The sequence below is a fragment of the Rhodnius prolixus genome, unplaced genomic scaffold (genome assembly GCF_049639745.1).
Source record: "Rhodnius prolixus isolate KJV_2025 unplaced genomic scaffold, Rpr scaffold_16, whole genome shotgun sequence".
Lineage (NCBI taxonomy): Eukaryota > Metazoa > Arthropoda > Insecta > Hemiptera > Reduviidae > Rhodnius > Rhodnius prolixus.
In genome coordinates this window covers 4,122,635-4,141,325 of record NW_027411616.1, presented here as the reverse complement: position 1 = coordinate 4,141,325, position 18,691 = coordinate 4,122,635, and the positions used below count along the sequence as shown (strand labels likewise).

Sequence of the window (18,691 nt, the reverse complement as noted above, 5' to 3'; positions counted from 1 at the left end):
TAAATTATTCAACAATAATTATTTATTTCTCAATTGTAATTTAATGTAGTCCCTCTAATTTTACTTATAGTAAAATACTGGAATAATTATGTTAGCTGTCATAAAAATATGCATATCTTATTTATCTTATTACAGTCAATCTAAGTTAAATGGTGTTCTACTTGAACAAATATTTTGTAGATTAAAATGGCCAGCATAAGGGTCTGTGAAACATCTAATAAATTCAAAAAAATATTAATGAAAATTAATGTAATAAAATTACTTAAAATAATATTAATGAAATGTTGGGTACTAGCTGATTTGTGTACCTTTTGGCGTTTAATCAACCCTTATACTTAACTTTTTAAACTGTAAGTTTTTGTTAAGGAGATTAAATATATTAGCTGTAATAAGTAGTATATATTAGTTAAGTAAAAAGTACGTAGGTTAGTTAGGGCCGTAGTGTGGATGAGTGTGTGTCTGTTTGTCGGTTAGGGCGGTGTGTTTGTTACTGATTAACGTGTAAGATCAGCAATTATTTGTAAATATTGTAAATAAACTAACTGTTATAAAAGAACTGTTTTGTTGAAAGCCCTAGGCTCCGTAACCGCTAGTTTGGTCGGTTACAGTATGAAAGACTTAAGAAGAAGTGAATGGAGCACTAGCTTAGCATGTCCAGTTTATAAAAAGGGAGACAAGTTGCTCTGCGAGAACTATAGGGGAATATCGCTTTTGGGAGTAGCCTATAAAATATTTTCAAATATAATAAGTAAAAGATTAAATGACTTTGCCGAGGAATCATTGGAGAATACCAGTGTGGGTTTAGGCAAGAGGAACATCAGACCAGGTTTTTGTAATGAGACAAGTAATGGAGAAATGTTGGGAGTACAAAACTGATCTCCATTTGTTGTTTATAGATTATCGCCGAGCCTTTGATAGCGTCATCAGAGAGAATTTAATTAGTGCATTGCGGAATTCCCACATTCCGAAGAAATTAATAAGACTAGTGAAGGTAACTATGAATAAAACTTGACACTTGTCTTAAACAACTTTCCTTTGAAGTACCATTTATGGACAAATATGTCGATGATCTTTTAACTGCAGTCCCTAACGAAAAGATTAATGAAATACTGACCATTTTCAATTCATTCCATCCTAGACTAAACTTTACAGTTGAAACAGAACAAAATAGTCAAATCCCTTTCCTAGATTTATTACTAATACGAACTGACAATGACACTATCATCATTGACTGGTACACCAAACCTTGCAGATCTGACAGATACTTACACTACCATTCCAAACAACCTTTTCACCAAAAACTGAACTTTGCTATCTCTCTCTACAAAAAAGTTATGACAATCAGCGATGATAAATTCCAAGAAAATAACAAAAAGAAAATCACAACTATCTTAACCAGCAATGGTTATCCTAAAAACATTATCTATAATCTCCCTAAATTAATAAATAGAAGACCGAACGCTAACTTACAAACAACACTTCCCTTAGACTGTCAAGAACCTCCTGCAAAACATAACATTGCTTTCCCTTACATTAACACCTTGTCGGAGAAAATTAACAAACTACTTCACAGCTGCAACATAATCCCCGCATGGAAATCGGGGAACACCATTAAACAATTTTTCACCAAAACAAAGAGCAAAATTCAAACAGACAAACTATCTAACATAATTTACAAAATAAATTGCCAGGATTGTGACAGTTGTTATATAGGCCAGACAAGTCAGTTTCTCAAGGCAAGGTTGTACCAGCATCAGTATGATTGTAAGACAAAAAAAGACGACAATTCCACCGCGCTATTTAGACACCACATTGACAACAAACACTATTTTGACTTTCAGAATGTGACAGTACTCGATAGGGAAAAAAAACAGTATAAGCGAAATTTTCTTGAAATGTGCCACATAGTAAAACAGAACAACACAGTTAACTTTAGGACAGACACGTCGAATTTAGCCAACTGCTACAATTTTATTATTAAAAAATAAACAGATATCCAAATTTTGTACATAATTATTGCTGGGTTTGTTTAAATTTACTTCAAATCTTTTGGTTATTTGTTATTTAGTGCATAAGGGTTATCTGGTTTCTCCTGTGTTTTGTGTTTAACGGTTTTTGTTGTTTAATAAATTTCCCAATATTTATTGTATTTACTCTTTTGTTGTAATTAGTCTATTGTATCTGTCCAATTGTAATTACCAAAATTCCCATGTAAATTCCGCTATATCTGTATATATATACCTGCTTCTCCATTTCTGGCTCTTAGTTTCTGTAAATCAACCAACCCGCATAGCCACGTAAGTTTCAATAATTATAAAGAATATATTGTAATTTACTGTTTATTTTTGTATTATTGATTTTTACTGATTTTTCTATGTTACTGACTCTGTAAATTGTTTTGTATTTGTAATATCCAGGCCCTGAAGAGGACAATATATTTGTCGAAACGTTGGCAAAGAGACGAGTTGTTTTATTTGACCGATTCCTCGCAAATCTTCCATCCTAAGTTTAACAATTTGCGGTCACGAAAACTATATATTCGTAACTATGAATAATAGTCAAGGCAAAGTCCTCATTAACGGCCTTCTTAGTGATGTCTTCCCAATATTGGTTGGAGTAAGACAAGTTTTAAACATTGCACTTCACAATGTGATAAACAGGCTCAATATTACATGGCATATAATCTATTCCTCTAGCCAAATCTGCGCGTATGCGGACGATACATGCCTGGTAGCAAGAAACATCCGCTCATTAAGAGAAGTGTTTCAAATATTAAAAGCCGAGGGCGAAAAAATAGAGCTGACCGTGAATGAAAGTAAAACTAAGTACATGAATGTCAGTCCGAATCGTAATGCAGTTATAACCCAACATTTGGAAATGGAAGGATATCGCTTTGAAAAGGTAAAGTCGTTTACTTACTTGGGGGCTGAGCTCAATTGTGAAAATAAGATTATCTCTGAGGTAGATAGGAGGATTATGGCCGGTAACCGCGCTTACTTCGCTAATATTAAACTCTTCAGTTCGGCCTTATTGTCACGAAAAACAAAAGTAACTTTGTACAAAACATTAATAAGACCAGTCGTGACTTACACCTCCGAAACATGGACCCTATGTACGGTTACCATGAAAATTTTGAAAGTCTTCGAAAGAAAAATGCTGAGGAAGATATATGGACCCGTATGTGAGGGAGGTGAATGGAGGATAAGGAAAAATATTGAGCTATACGAGCTGTGTGGAGAGTGCGATATTGTTAAGTTTATTAAAACTAGAATAATAGAATGGTTAGGCCATATAGTAAGAATGCCGAAGAAAATATTTTTATCTGCCATGCAAGGCAAAAGAGGAAGAGGACGTCCAAGAAGACGTTAGGCTCAGGATGTCGAAAACGACCTGAATATATTGGGCGTCACAAATTGGAAAAAGAAAGCCGAGTGCAGGGAGCAATGGCTTAATGTTGTTAAGGAAGCCAAGGCCCTCCCCGGGCTGTAGTGCTGTGCAGTAAGTGAGTATATCTCAATAACTCAATAGCTAGTATTACTAGTTATTTCTATAACTACCAGTTAAGGAGTAAACATTTCTTTACAATTCGGTAAAGGAATAATTAAAATTTAAATAAAACGAAGAGAGGTATAGATTTTAAATTTGAACGAATTACAAAATCTCCAAAGTTTAACGTTCTCTATCTCAATAACCATTAGCACTAAAACATTTCTATATACACATGTGCCTTTGAAAGTGGGGCAAGTCCATTTTTTGTTATTTCGAGATATTTAAGGTTTTGCGGTTCAAAAAATTTAAAAATATTGGTAAATATTAATAGACATATTTTTCGTTTTTTGTGGTGTTAGATAATGTAAGTTTATAGTCCAATAGTGTTTATAGTGCTGGCTAAGAAATATAAAGGTTTTATTATAACTAAATGGACTTGCCTCACTTTCAAAATTATTGAATTATTGTAATCGTTGATTTAAATGGATAATATTTCAGTCGTATCAATAAAAACAAAATACTAATCAATAGTTCAACTATTCTTCTTCTTTTTTTAAATCATTTTGGTCCGAATTGCCTTCGTATTCAGATTCTGATTCCAAGATTCTTCTTTTATTACAACCGATTGTCATGGGTCTTATTTCTACAAACATAATAAAAGTAATAAAATTACTTGCAAATGACGATTTTATTGAAATGGCGTTATTACCCAGAAAAGTATTTTTATTTTATTTTTGTTACCTACCAAATTCACTTTTAGATGCATCAGAGGTATAATTACCGTTGTAATCGGTTTCAGCCAGTTTTCCTTTTTATAAAATAAACCACAATCCGTTATTAATTTTCAAATAACGAAACTTTTTTCGTACACAAAACAACACAACTTACTTGATAGCCAATAATATAAGTTGAATGTTATACAATTTACAGTTTTTCAGAGCCAATAGTACTAAAATTTCCCGGTGTTGGTGTTATTATCGAAACACAAAATTAAGATGTACTTATTATTATTAAATAATAATAAATTTTACGAAATATTGTACAATCAACCGATTACCAATATCAAAGAGTTAAATTTTGCTGTACGGTTAAATAATTTCAACCTAAGATGGACTTGCACCATTTTCAAATTAAACATATTTACAATATTGTTAAGAGCTAAAACTTCCATCTCCCAAATATTAGGATTCTGAATTTTTTTGACTCTAAATTGTTTACAGATAAAAAGATCATACTAAGTTTTATCTATAATTACCATTATCTTCATTTTTTCAAAAATGGACTTGCCCCACTTTCAAATTAAACGGCTCATATACCAGTTGTTGAGCATACTTTTCTCTATAATTCAATAAAGGATTCTTTTGAATCTGAACAATACGAATAGTGATATAGAGGTTTGAAATTTAAACGAATTACAAACGTCCAAAATTAAACTTTCTTTAACTTAATAACTATTATCACTAAAACATTGTTATTTATATCAGTTGTAGAGCAGGCTTTTCTCTTTAATTCGGTAAAGACCCTATTCAATGCGGAACAATACGAAGAGAAATATAGAGGCTATTAATATTTTCTTCAACATATTGTAACGAAGTTGACCTGAGGAGAGAAGAAAGGGCTAGATTGTTCAAGGAGTTTAGTGACCTTAGCCTATAACGGTCCACCGCTGAGTAAAAGCCAGCTAAGGGAGCGGCCCCAGTTGGGGTGGGGGCAGTATGTGTTTTCCCCAGCAAGTGAGTGGCAGGTGGGAGTGAGACAGACGGTGTTAAAGTGGGGAAGTCCCAGTTGGAGTGGGGGAGTCGCAGTTGGAGTTGCAGTCAGACGGTGTTGCAGTCAGTCACGGTTGGAGTCTCGGTTGGAGAGAGTCAGTGTTGCGGATCGTATCTACACAGGATCAACAAAAGGTCCTCTCCTCTTTGCGTAGATTGCAATGAGGAGGAGGATTTCAAACATGTAATAATGATATGTCCACGTTATGTGGTAGAAAGGAAACGAATGTTTGACGATATATACAGGTATTTAGATGCACCATTTTGTTACGAAGACATTATATTCTCCACCAACATTTATGTGCTTAAGTCGATAGCAGAGCTAGCAATGAAATATGAATGTATTTAAAAGCTATAGCCGAATTAGAATGAATGGAAGAAAATGCTTAGAGAAGGATTATGTGATTTTAATTTCGGTTAAGCTATAAGGATGGCAGGAGCACAGAGTGCTGCTCCATCCATTAGTAGTAGTTTATGTAAATAGCGGTATATAGTAGAATGATGAATGTGTGAAGCGAATGTATTTGTAGGTAAGAATGGAGAGTAAGTGATATTCTAGTGATAAGCACCTAGACGATGCTGGCTGTATGGCGGAAGCCAATGCCAAAAAAAAAAAAAGTAACAGTAAACTGTTGAGACTGTTGTAAATGGTGAATGTAATGAATAGCGTTAGTTGCTAGTAAATGTTAATGTGTTAATAAATCAGATACTACTTACAAGCTTAGCGAGTTTTATTATTTATCAAACCCACATAAATTAAATTAACTAGTGGCAGTCATTAGTTATAGGTAAAGTTTTTAGATAAAGGTAGAAAAATTTTACAATATTGTATGCTAGACTACTACCAGAGAGAGAGAGAGAGAGATAGGTGCCTAACATTGTGGGTTTAGAAGAAACAAATCTGTCACTGATCAGATTTTTACCCTCTAAAGAAAGGCAAGAGGATACAACCACCAGACGTACCAACTATTTGTTGACTTCAGGTCGGCTAATGGTAGTATTTGTAGAGAAGAACTACTACATAAGGCTTTACTTGAAATAAGTATACTGTTACCGAATAAAATTCGGGTAACAAAATTTAGTTATAATTTTAAATAATTTAATCTATAAAGCAAATGCATGCCTAGCAAAAGCAATACGTAGTTTTTATGCACAAAACAATAGAATAGAGTGAAGATGTACTTCGGACTGCTGACGAAGGGGGAAAAAAAGCAGAGCGGCGCATAGTTAAGAGGTGTGAGGGTCAGTGAGCGCTGGAGCTCGGTGCGAGGCACATGGTCACCTTTTCCTGCGGCTAGGCCGGATTTGGACCCCTAATTTTCCTGGTTGGGAAATTAGGGAAGTTCTGGAAAGGAGAGGGCTAGGAGGACGGTGCCGGAAAAGCTCTGGAACAGCGTCGTGGGGATCCCGAAGAAAGCAGAGCGGCGCATAGTTAAGAGGTGTGAGGGTCAGTGAGCGCTGGAGCTCGGTGCGAGGCACATGGTCACCTTTTCCTGCGGCTAGGCCGGATTTGGACCCCTAATTTTCCTGGTTGGGAAATTAGGGAAGTTCTGGAAAGGAGAGGGCTAGGAGGACGGTGCCGGAAAAGCTCTGGAACAGCGTCGTGGGGATCCCGAAGAAAGAAGTCAGCGGTCACCTCCGTAAATATCACTCTATGAATTACACAAAAAGAACAACAACCAGGCCTGGGGTAAGTCCCGTTTTGATTCAAACTGTTTCCTGGAGAAGCGTCTTCTGACAGGCTCTTCTTTTTTATTCTTCGACGAATATATGGACCTATTAGAGAGGGGGACACCTGGAGAAGGCGCTCTAATGAGGAGCTTTACACCTATTCCAGGCCCCGGACATCGTTAAAGTGCTAAAATTAAGTAGGTTGCGTTGAGCGGGCCATGTAATTAGAATGCGGATAACGGGATACCCAGAAAGGTAATGGAGGAAAATGTGCAACGCACAAGAAGAGTTGGACGCCCTAGATTACGATGGGTTGATGGTGTTAGCGAGGACTCTAAGTACATGCTGAACACCCGCAATTGGAAAGCTGCCAAATTAAATAGAGAGGACTGACGGAAGCGGACCAAGGCAGAAGCCAAGGCCCATTGATGGACTGTAGAGCCGAGCAAGAAGAAGAAGAACTATGTTAATTGATAGTATACGCAAATATAGTTCTGGCACCCACAAATAATCAGAATGTACAAAATTTTCTTCAACTTTACGTAAGTCGAACTTTTTTTTAATGGTGGTAGCTAGGACGGACGATGGCTCGTGAGCTCAAATTCTTGACAATAAGCGAATAAATATTTAATAAAAAAGTTTGTAAACGTTTTAATGGCTTAAAGTTTATTGGAAAATTAGTCTGAAATTATGCAGCAACCGTACTTAAATATAAACACCATTTCACAAATAGTATGGCAACTTTGCATCTGCGTCAATATGGCATGTGAAAGGCCATCAGAAAGTAAAAAAACTGTTAGCACACTTACCTGATTATATTGGGTTTTCCGATTTGTGTGGCTGAGCTCAGGTGCTACATAAAATGCCGTCCCAACTTGACCAGTATGTGATATATCTTTACCTAGTTGAGAGGAAGGTGTTCCGCTATTATTAGTCACATCTAAATTGTCTGGTACACCCACTGCAGTATGCCTTTATTACAGAACTAATTTAAGTGTTAATTCTTACTCATTTATTATAAATTAAATAAGCTTAACCAACTAAAAATTAATAATAAAACTAGCTAAGCCAATTTGAGGGGCTCCACCTAAAAAGACTACGTATTCTTGATTTAATAAATAGAGTTAAGTCAAATTTTATTTTAATGAATCAAGTTTTGTTTGTGAGGGGAATTTGAAATATTTGTGAGCAATATGCAGGTTTAAATTCACTCAAAGCAAGTAACATAACTGAAAGCGAATTTAGATGTTGATAGAAGGTCCAGAGCCTTTTGTGCATTTTATCACTTAGAAGTTTTACATTAAGAAGATAGACCGTCATCTGGATAAGATCTATACTCGTAAGATCTTTCTAGAGACTAGAACAATGCAGTACATTGTTTCTCCCAAACAGAGAAAAATAAGCTAAGAAGGATTATTGCACTTGGCACTGCCTTACTCATTATATATGGTCTACGAATTTTTGCATTTCGTTCTTAAAGATGTGCGAGGGCATGTCAATGTTTATTTCTTCTTTTTTAATATTGATGAACTCTGGAAAATGGATGTACAAATTTATCTAAATTGTTAGAAATGACGCTTCTAAACAGTGTTCCAAAAGCGTAGGAACTCGCAATGCACGTGCTTGTACTAAAACACTGCAAGTAAGAAGTTTAACTGTAAGATAATCAAATCAGATTCAAGGATATTAGATAATTATAAGGACAAGAATACGTCTAATAGCCACGTTCATTGCATTAAGCAGATTGTAAAAATGATTAACAAAAATTAAACAATATGCTATAGGTTTTGATTAAAACATTATTCAATTTTATGATGGGCACGTGGCAACGAATGTAAAGCACATCTGATTTAAAGTATTCACAGTAACTAATCTGAAATGAACTATGTAATGAACCTTCTTAAAAACGAAGTTTTTTAATTTTTCTACCGAATCCTTTCATTTGCTGAATACTCTCATATGAAAAAATAATCACGACATACCTCTGTCGAATGATGGTTGTAGCCAAACCAAAATCCCCAATTTTCACATGATCATCATGGTCGATAAAAATATTTACAGGTTTCAGATCACGATGTATTATACCTTGTTGATGAATATGACATAGACCTTCAACGACTTCACGGAACAAACGCCAAACTCTTTCCACTTCAACAAAAAGTCCTTCGTCTATAGCTATTCTAAAAAAAAAAATTATATAATTCAACATTAAATAAAAAACTAAACACACTCATAACTCACTGTTATTAGTACAATCACAAGAAGTTTTTAAAGATTTAGTAGGACTTAGGTAATATATGTACGAAGGTGTTTCACAGAATAAAGTTACGAAAAACATTAACTTTCTCATAATGAACTTAAAGGTTTAAAGATCACATATTGTTTGGTTAGTTTGTAATGTAAGTCATCTAAAGTAGGTTTAGTTTTTGTACAATTTTTTTTGTTGCTAAAATTTTAACGTCGCTAAATTTGAAGTCAGGCGAATATTCTAGATCAGGGTGGCCAACTTCTGTATTTATATGATAGACTTTTATTGTTAACAATTTGTCGCGATCTAATAATTAAAATCTTCATATTTAATACATACCAAATGTTACCCGTTTAACGTTTAGTAAATAAATGAGAGTGTAATTATGATTCTTATACCCATAAGTCTTTCCAGTTTGGCACCTATTATCTCTAAATTTTATGTGGATTTTTAAATATAAGGACTTAAGGATTATTTTGTTCCCCGCATTTTTGGTGCCACATTACTTTTATTTTCTCTTACTCTATATACTAAGTAAGAGAAAGCATTATCATAATCGTATGATTTTTCGATTTTAATTTTTCATCGGAAATATCTGTTTTGAGGCTCCTTAGTCAGATATGTGGATTTTACAAAGCGGTAAAGGAATAATTAAAATTTAAATAAAACGAAGAGAGGTATAGAGATTTTTAATTTGAACGAATTACAAAATCTCCAAAGTTTAACGTTCTCTATCTCAATAACCATTAGCACTAAAACATTTCTATATACATATGTGCCTTTGAAAGTGGGGCAAGTCCATTTTTTGTTATTTCGAGATATTTAAGGTTTTGCGGTTCAAAAAATTTAAAAATATTGGTAAATATTAATAGACATATTTTTCGTTTTTTGTGGTGTTAGATAATGTAAGTTTATAGTCCAAGCCTACATTCCGGACCACCTTATTTTTTCAAAAGGTGTCATAAAAGGGATGGAGTCTTCAATATCTGAACAAGAGATTTTGGAGAATATTCAAAGTCAAATACGAGTAGTTAATGTAAAAAGAATATTCAGAAGGGTAGAAAACAGGCCACTCGAGACCTGCTTTCTGACGTTTGATAGTCAGAGCTTACCGAGATACGTTTCAATGTATGGTGCCAGGTTTAAAGTGGAACCATATGTACCAAATAGAAGACCGTGCGTCAACTGTCTTCGATACGGGCACTCCAGCTCACAATGCAAAGGGCAACCGAGGTGCAGTAAATGTTCTGGTGCTCATAGCATCGAACAATGTGAAATAAACAAAACGGAATGCATTCACTGCCGAGGTAATCATTTGGCTACGGATGCGGCGTGTCCAAAATATAAAGAAGAAAACAAATTGATTAAAGAAAAAGTTACATATGGTACTACATATCTAGGAGGTACCACCTTCGTAGAGGTAGCCAAAAGGAACAGATTCGAGTGCTTGTCGGAGGAAGAATTTCCCCCCCTTCCAGATCCCTTACTCCACCCCATAAAACAACAACGGCCACGAAAACAAAAGAGGCGGTCAGAGAAGAAAACGCCGATTTTGGGCGAACATCGGGATGTTCCTGATGGGCCTATTGTGGAAATCGAAGAAGTCAGCCAAAAAAAAGACAAGGATAAAATCAGTATCAAGGATATCCGAAAAACTTTTGCCGCAGTAGATCACCCAGTGGTGGATGTAATCATTGGAGTGATCGATTCACTGAGTAAGGGAGATATTGGTGAAACTACCAAATCCCTAGCACTACTTGTATCCCAATTCTATAAAGGGGAAAAAACTGAGAGTGCTACTCCTTCAAAAGGAGCGCATTCTGCGGGTAACGCGAGAATGCTCACCAAAGAACGAAGGAGTAGTCTGCGGTCTAGTTCGGAAAGAAATGAGAATAGTAAAACAAAAGCATATAACCTTGAACATATGAAGGATATTCCAAAAGTGCCTTTAGGCTGTAAATCTAAGATAATCACACAAAAACATTCTCAATCCTAATGAAAATTTTACAAATAAATATAAGATCGTACTTAGCCAATAGGGACAGTCTTGATGTCCTGCTGCGCGAGAGGTGCGTCGATGTGGCCATCTTAAGTGAAACATGGTTTAAGTATAACCTAAAATTAGAGTTGCGAAGATATCACGTTGTCAGAGACGATCGTGAGGATGGATATGGTGGAAGTGCCATATTTATCAGTAAAAAATTGCCTTTCGACCCAATAGTGCTGAATAATCCATTAAGGGGCAGAGTTCAGATATGTGGGGCTAAAATCCTATTTAGGAGCGTCAGTATTACGGTCCTTGGCACTTACTGCCGTCCTGGGCATAAAGCCTCAGTAGAGGAATGGAGTAATGTACTAAATCAGGTTTCGGGTCCTCTTATTCTTGGTGGAGACTTTAATGCGCTTCATCCAATGTGGGGGGGACATCGGGAAAACCTAGAAGGACGAGCTCTAGCAGAGTTAATAGATTCGTACAATCTGTGTACATTAAATGATGGGTCACCCACTATGATTCCCCGACCGGGGGCTCGAGCTCAACCTGTGGACATAACTTTATGTTCTCCAGATCTGATGTCTGAGCTCAGTTGGGAAGTAATACAAGAGCCCTTGGGTTCGGATCACCTGGGAATTCTGGTGAAGTCATTTAATGGGCGGCAGGCAACCTCTGGTGCACGCATTAGGCACCCTAAGGCAGGAGGTTGGAATCTCAGTAAGGCGGATTGGGAAAAGTATCGGATGGTACTGGATTTAAAATTCAGTACATCGGAATCCACCAGCTGCACTTATGATTATTTGACTCAAGAAATAAGATCAGCGGCCTTAGGATCCATTCCTAGATTCCCACAATGGCTTTATTTAAACCCAAATCGAGCAATCAAGCCATGGTGGGATGATGATTGCAATAGAGTCAAGCAAGAGTCAATAATAGCCTACGAAAGCTATAAGAGAGCACCCACCTTGGAAAATTACGTCAATTTAAACAGAAAACTAGCAATCAGTCGTCGGACGTACAAAGAAAAAAAACGAATAATGTGGTACGAATTTTGCAATAGTTTAGATAGACAAACTCCCTCTAACGTCATTTGGAAGCGAATTCGAAGTCTAAAAAAAGGTTACTCTCCCCAAGTAGAAGTCACTGATGATGGCCATTGGGTTGAAGAATTCCATAAATCTCTGACTCCGGACTATGCTAGCCAGTTTATCGACCTATCAAATATCCCAATTGGTGATGAGGACTTGAATCAGCCATTCCAATTGTGGGAATTGAAGTATGCTCTAAAAAAAGGAGGTAGTACATCGCCCGGCCAAGACGGTATTCACTATCAAATGCTACAAAACCTTCCATTTCCGGCCCTTTTATCGCTTCTTAGAATTATGAACGAAATGTGGGTTGGGGGAACTATGATTGAAAGTTGGAGAACCCATTTAATATTTCCTCTCTTAAAGCCTGGTAAAGATCCCAACTCGTACCAGTCGTATCGGCCAATTGCTTTATCGTCCTGTGTGTGCAAAACGTATGAACGGATGATAAGGCATAGGTTGGATTGGTGGGTGGAGGAATATAATAAGCTGGCCCCACATCAGCTTGGTTTTAGAAGGCACCGTGGCACATTAGATTGTCTGGCAGCGTTTGTTAATGAAGTGCACTTAAATAGAACGGAAAACAAACCCTTATTAGCGGCTTTCGTAGATATTCATAAAGCATATGATAACGTAAATATCGCAATACTAAAGGATAAAATGTTGGTAATGCAAGTACCTGGCAGGGTAATAGTAAATATAATTAATATGTTACAACAAAGACAATTAATTATTAGAAGGGGAGTTTTGGTAACGGGTCCCAGAACAACAGGCATTGGTCTCCCCCAAGGTGCCGTGCTTAGCCCTTTGCTATTTAATATATATACATCTGATTTGAGAGACTGGCTCGTTCCGGAAATCAGGATAGTCCAGTTTGCTGATGATTTCACTGTATACACTGGAGGAAAATCCGAAGAAAATTTGGTAGAAATAATGGGACAGGCCTTGCATGATCTCAATGCATGGTGCAACCACTTGGGTTTTCGCATTTCTGGAAATAAGAGCTCAGTCACCATGTTTAGTAGAAAGCGTCAGAATATTCTTGCTGGCACTATACAGCTAGGGCCGTTTAAAGTTTCGCAATCGCCAATAGTTAAGGTCTTAGGACTTTATGTAGACCACAAATTAACTTGGAGACCTCACATTAAGAGAATAATCCAAAGTTGTGAAAAAGCATTGAATGTGCTTAGATATGTTGCACATGTCACATATGGTACCGACCCAAAAATAGCCCTTCTGCTTTACCGAAATTTAATTTTATCTAAAATAGATTATGGTTGCGGTATTTACGGAGATGCCTGCCAAACTTCACTATCTGGGCTGGACAAGGTCCAGTACAAAGCAATACGCATTTGTCTGGGAGCTATGAGATCAACTCCCACAAATGTTCTCCTGGTGGAGGCTAAAATTATGCCTCTACACATACGTCGAGAATTATTGTTGGGAAAGTTCTTAAGCAAAAGGCTAATTAAGTTTAAGGAAGTTTCCTTGATGAGAGTCTCAGAGCTCTCAGAAGTGGTTCGCTCACACAGGTTTTGGTTAAAAAAGAAAACGCCATTAATGTGTGATATGTTTAGAGTAACGGAGAAATTATACTCTGGCCTAGAGGTGTTGCACGCGTCTCCTCGCAGATCTCTTCACTATGAAGTATCTTGTAAAGAATCTCCGTACGTCCATTTAGATTTATATGATAAGGTGAAAGAAGAATGGGGGGATTTAACATACCTAGCTTTTATAGCGCGCATGAGGGAAATCATAATCAACCCTTATTTACTATTTACGGACGGATCAAAATCGGAGCAGGGAGTAGGTTGTGCTGTACTTGACCCGCAAACGGGAAGTTTTCGCCTATACAAGCTCCCTAATAATGCCTCAATATTTACCGCAGAAATCGTAGCGATTTGGAATGCGGTAATCCTGGCGGAACAAATACAAAGTAATGACATAATAGTCATTCTTAGTGATTCTAAAAGTGCACTCCAAAAAATAAAACGTCCGGGCGATGTTTTTGATCCCATAATTATAGAAATTATAAGTCATTTGATTAATGCAATGGGTAGGTTGCATCTGGTTTGGCTGAAAGGGCATGCGGGGATAGTTGATAACGAGAAAGTCGACGTGCTAGCAAAAAGAGCGATCTTATTAGGGGAACATACTCCAGTGCTCAATTTAGCGGATTTCGAAGGTGCTTTAAGAAAGCGTTGTTATGACGCATGGCAAAAGCTCTACGATCTGGAAAAGGAAATTAAGGGTAAATATTACGCTGATTTACAGCCTAGGATTCCCAACAAGCCATGGTTTGTAGAAGTACTGGAGGGGGAAAGGCAATTTTACACAACAATAATGCGACTGAGGTTCAACCATAATCTCACAAATCCGCATCTGCATAAAATTAAGTTATTAGATAGTCCCAAATGTGATTGCGATAGCGGGGAGGATGGGGACATCGATCACCTCCTCTTCAGATGCAGCAGATATAATAAAAATAGAGACAAGTTCCTAAAGGAATTGGCAACACATGTACGATTTCCCTGTAGCGCTAAAAGTATTTTAGCTATAATGAATCCTGATGCGCTACGAATTATTTACAAATTCATTAGAGAGAATAAAATAAAAATATAGGATGCAGCTAAACTCCATAGTTGCGATTTTAGTTCTTAATTACTCAAACAAGTACTATCATAACTACACTACTAATTACACCACTCTAAGCTCACATCAAATAACGAAGTCACATTCAGAGACCATTGTGTTGTTCTAGGAAGGAATGTCAGTACGCAGCGCTCAAGATATCCTTATCTCATGGAAGCCACGACGCAGAATGTAGTAGAAGAGTGGCTGGCATGACGAAGAAAGAAGGGAAAGAGGCTGCGCTATTCCTCAAATTGAATATTGGAAAAGATAGGGCTGGTTTTTTTCCACCAACATATTGGTAAATTGAGGCGCTGGGAGCCAACTGTAATTGTTCATGCCAATATGTTGGTTTTTTCCAGCCCTCATATAAAGTAATGGTTAATGTGCAAACAAGACCACTATAACAATAAATAAATAAATAAATAAATAGTCCAATAGTGTTTATAGTGCTGGCTAAGAAATATAAAGGTTTTATTATAACTAAATGGACTTGCCTCACTTTCAAAATTATTGAATTATTGTAATCGTTGATTTAAATGGATAATATTTCAGTCGTATCAATAAAAACAAAATACTAATCAATAGTTCAACTATTCTTCTTCTTTTTTTAAATCATTTTGGTCCGAATTGCCTTCGTATTCAGATTCTGATTCCAAGATTCTTCTTTTATTACAACCGATTGTCATGGGTCTTATTTCTACAAACATAATAAAAGTAATAAAATTACTTGCAAATGACGATTTTATTGAAATGGCGTTATTACCCAGAAAAGTATTTTTATTTTATTTTTGTTACCTACCAAATTCACTTTTAGATGCATCAGAGGTATAATTACCGTTGTAATCGGTTTCAGCCAGTTTTCCTTTTTATAAAATAAACCACAATCCGTTATTAATTTTCAAATAACGAAACTTTTTTCGTACACAAAACAACACAACTTACTTGATAGCCGATAATATAAGTTGAATGTTATACAATTTACAGTTTTTCAGAGCCAATAGTACTAAAATTTCCCGGTGTTGGTGTTATTATCGAAACACAAAATTAAGATGTACTTATTATTATTAAATAATAATAAATTTTACGAAATATTGTACAATCACTGATTACCAATATCAAAGAAAGATAGATAAAAACACCCTACATTTCAGACATGATGTTAAACCAACACATTTGCTTTACCATACAGCAACCGGAGTTAAATTTTGCTGTACGGTTAAATAATTTTAACCTAAGATGGACTTGCACCATTTTCAAATTAAATATATTTACAATATTGTAACGAAGTTGACCCGGGCGGAGAAGAAAGGCCTAGATTGTTCTAGAGGTTGAACGACCAAAGTCAGTAACAGGCCGCCACTGCATAAACAAAAGGGGCGGTATCTACCTGTGGCAGAGAAGAAAGGCCTAGATTGTTCTAGGGGTTAAGCGACCAAAGTCGGTATCAGGCCACCACTGTGTAGACAAAAGGGCCGGTCACTACCTGAACTAGAAAGGAAAGGGCTAGATTGTTCAAGGAGTTAGTGACCTGTGTAAAAGCCAGCTAAGAGAAAGGCCTCAGTTAGGGTGGTGGCATATGTGTTTTCCCAGCCAGTGATTGACAGGTAGGAGCGAGACAGAGAGTAGGAGGAGGGCGGCCCCAGCTGAGGTGGTAGCAGTATGTTTTCTCCAGCCAATGAACGTCAGGAGGGCGTGGAAACTTATGCTCAGAGAGTTGAAGGAGGGCAGTCCCAGTTGGAGGGAGGCACGCAGTTAAAAGGAGGCAGACACCGCTGGAGAAGTCAGTTTTTAAGCAAGTTTTAAGGAGTTATTAGAGTTTATAGTTTTAATCAGTTAGTTTTGAGTGAGTCTTTGAAAGACAGTTTTGGGAGACACTTTGGAAGTGATAGTTTTGAGAGAGTCAGTGTTACGGAGTGCTTCAGTGTTAGCCAGTTGGGCAGGTAGTCAGTTCGTGAGTAGAGCTTTGCTAGTGCGGTTGAGTCTAGCGCAATTCGGTGCAGTGTGGACCAGGGGTCAGTCGTGGAACAGTTTTGTGGCGTTACGTAGTGAATAAGTAACAGTAAACTGTTGTGACTGTTGTAAATGATGACTGTAATGAATAGCGTTAGTTGCTAGTAAATGTTAATGTTAGTTAATGTTAATGTGTGAATAAATCAGGTTATTACTTACAACTTTAGCGAGTTTTATTATTTAATCAAACCCACATATTTAATAACTAGTGGCAGGCATTAGTTGTGTAAGTAAAGTTTTTGGAAAAACTTTACAATATTGTTAAGAGCTAAAACTTCCATCTCCCAAATATTAGGATTCTGAATTTTTTTGACTCTAAATTGTTTACAGATAAAAAGTTCATACTAAGTTTTATCTATAACTCCTTAACAAAAACTTACAGTTTAAAAAGTTAAGTATAAGGGTTGATTAAACGCCAAAAGGTACACAAATCAGCAAGTACCCAACATTTCATTAATACTTCATTGATATTATTTAAGTAATTTTACCGCATTAATTTTCATTAATATTTTTTAAGAATTTATTAGATGTCACAGACCCTTATGCTGGCCATTTTCATCTACAAAATATTTGTTCAAGTAGCACACCATTTAACTTAGATTGACTGTAATATCTATTTATCTATAATAATCAAACTATTGATTACAGGTGAAAAAGAATACGTTATAATAAATAAAAAAATATGAGGTTAAAAAATTCATAAATTTTTTTAAAAATTGCTTACACCAACATACATAAATGATTTTATTTATTTATTTTTATTTTTAAATAAAAATCGTCGGTTTAAGTTCATTCTTCTATTAAAGTAATTGTTATTTTATGTAGTAGTCAATCTGGCTTTATCGTAAATAATATAGTTTTCTTCAATTACATTTTCCATCTAGGTGTTCTTCCCACAATGTTGTGTATATGTAATATAAAATAAATAAGATATGCATATTTTTAGGACAGCTAATTATTCCAGTATTTTACTATAAGTAAAATTAGGGGAACTAAATTAAATTACAATTGAGAAATGAATAAATAATGTTGAATAATCTACTTGTTATTAACTGTGTGTTATTTGTCCTCACGAATATTTCGGTAAGACGAATTCAAGACTGAAATATTGTTTTAAATCCTCCGTGATTCAAATTGAAACAGTAGCCGACTCTAAATTTGTCTTTTTCTAATTTAACATGCATGTATATGTGACAACTTCAGAATAAAGGGCACATTAAAGAGAAATCAGAAGAATAATTTGTAATAGAGTTAAAATAAAGTACCTATTTATACGAAGATATAATATACATTTTATCACAATTATAACTATTATGAATGAACTGGCTAGCATAAGGGTCTGTGACATCTAATAAATTCTTAAAAAATATTAATGAAAATTAATGCGGTAAAATTACTTAAATAATATCAATGAAGTATTAATGAAATGTTGGGTACTTGCTGATTTGTGTACCTTTTGGCGTTTAATCAACCCTTATACTTAACTTTTTAAACTGTAAGTTTTTGTTAAGGAGATTTTTGTACCTTTTGGATAGATTTTCCTTTTTGTCTATTAGCAAAGTTACGTCTGCTTTACAGATTTTTTTAAAATTTGGAATAAGCTATTCTATCATTATAACCTGATAAGGTGTTAAATCGGAACCGTAACTACCACTGGAGAGATCTTTTTAAAGAATGGTTATAGTTGCGGTCCCCAAACCATCCTCAATAACCATTTTTTTGAGAAAGCGTTTTGAATAAAATAGGAAGGTATTTGTACGTAAATAGCAAAATTAAACTGCGATTTAGT

General features: G+C 35.8%; 1 protein-coding gene across 5 annotated transcripts in view; it reads right to left on the bottom strand.

The window, feature by feature from the left end:
• Window positions 1–18,691, bottom strand: part of LOC141457473 (eIF-2-alpha kinase GCN2-like) — an 82,242-nt gene that overhangs the window by 29,238 nt on the left and 34,313 nt on the right. For all 5 annotated transcript variants that reach the window (XM_074134501.1, XM_074134500.1, XM_074134502.1 and 2 more), the window contains exons 11-12: window positions 8,912–9,109; window positions 7,739–7,901 (exon numbers count right to left, since the gene is read on the bottom strand). In XM_074134501.1, the coding sequence (XP_073990602.1) occupies window positions 7,739–7,901; window positions 8,912–9,109 (361 nt within the window). The remainder of the gene's footprint in view (window positions 1–7,738; window positions 7,902–8,911; window positions 9,110–18,691) is intronic.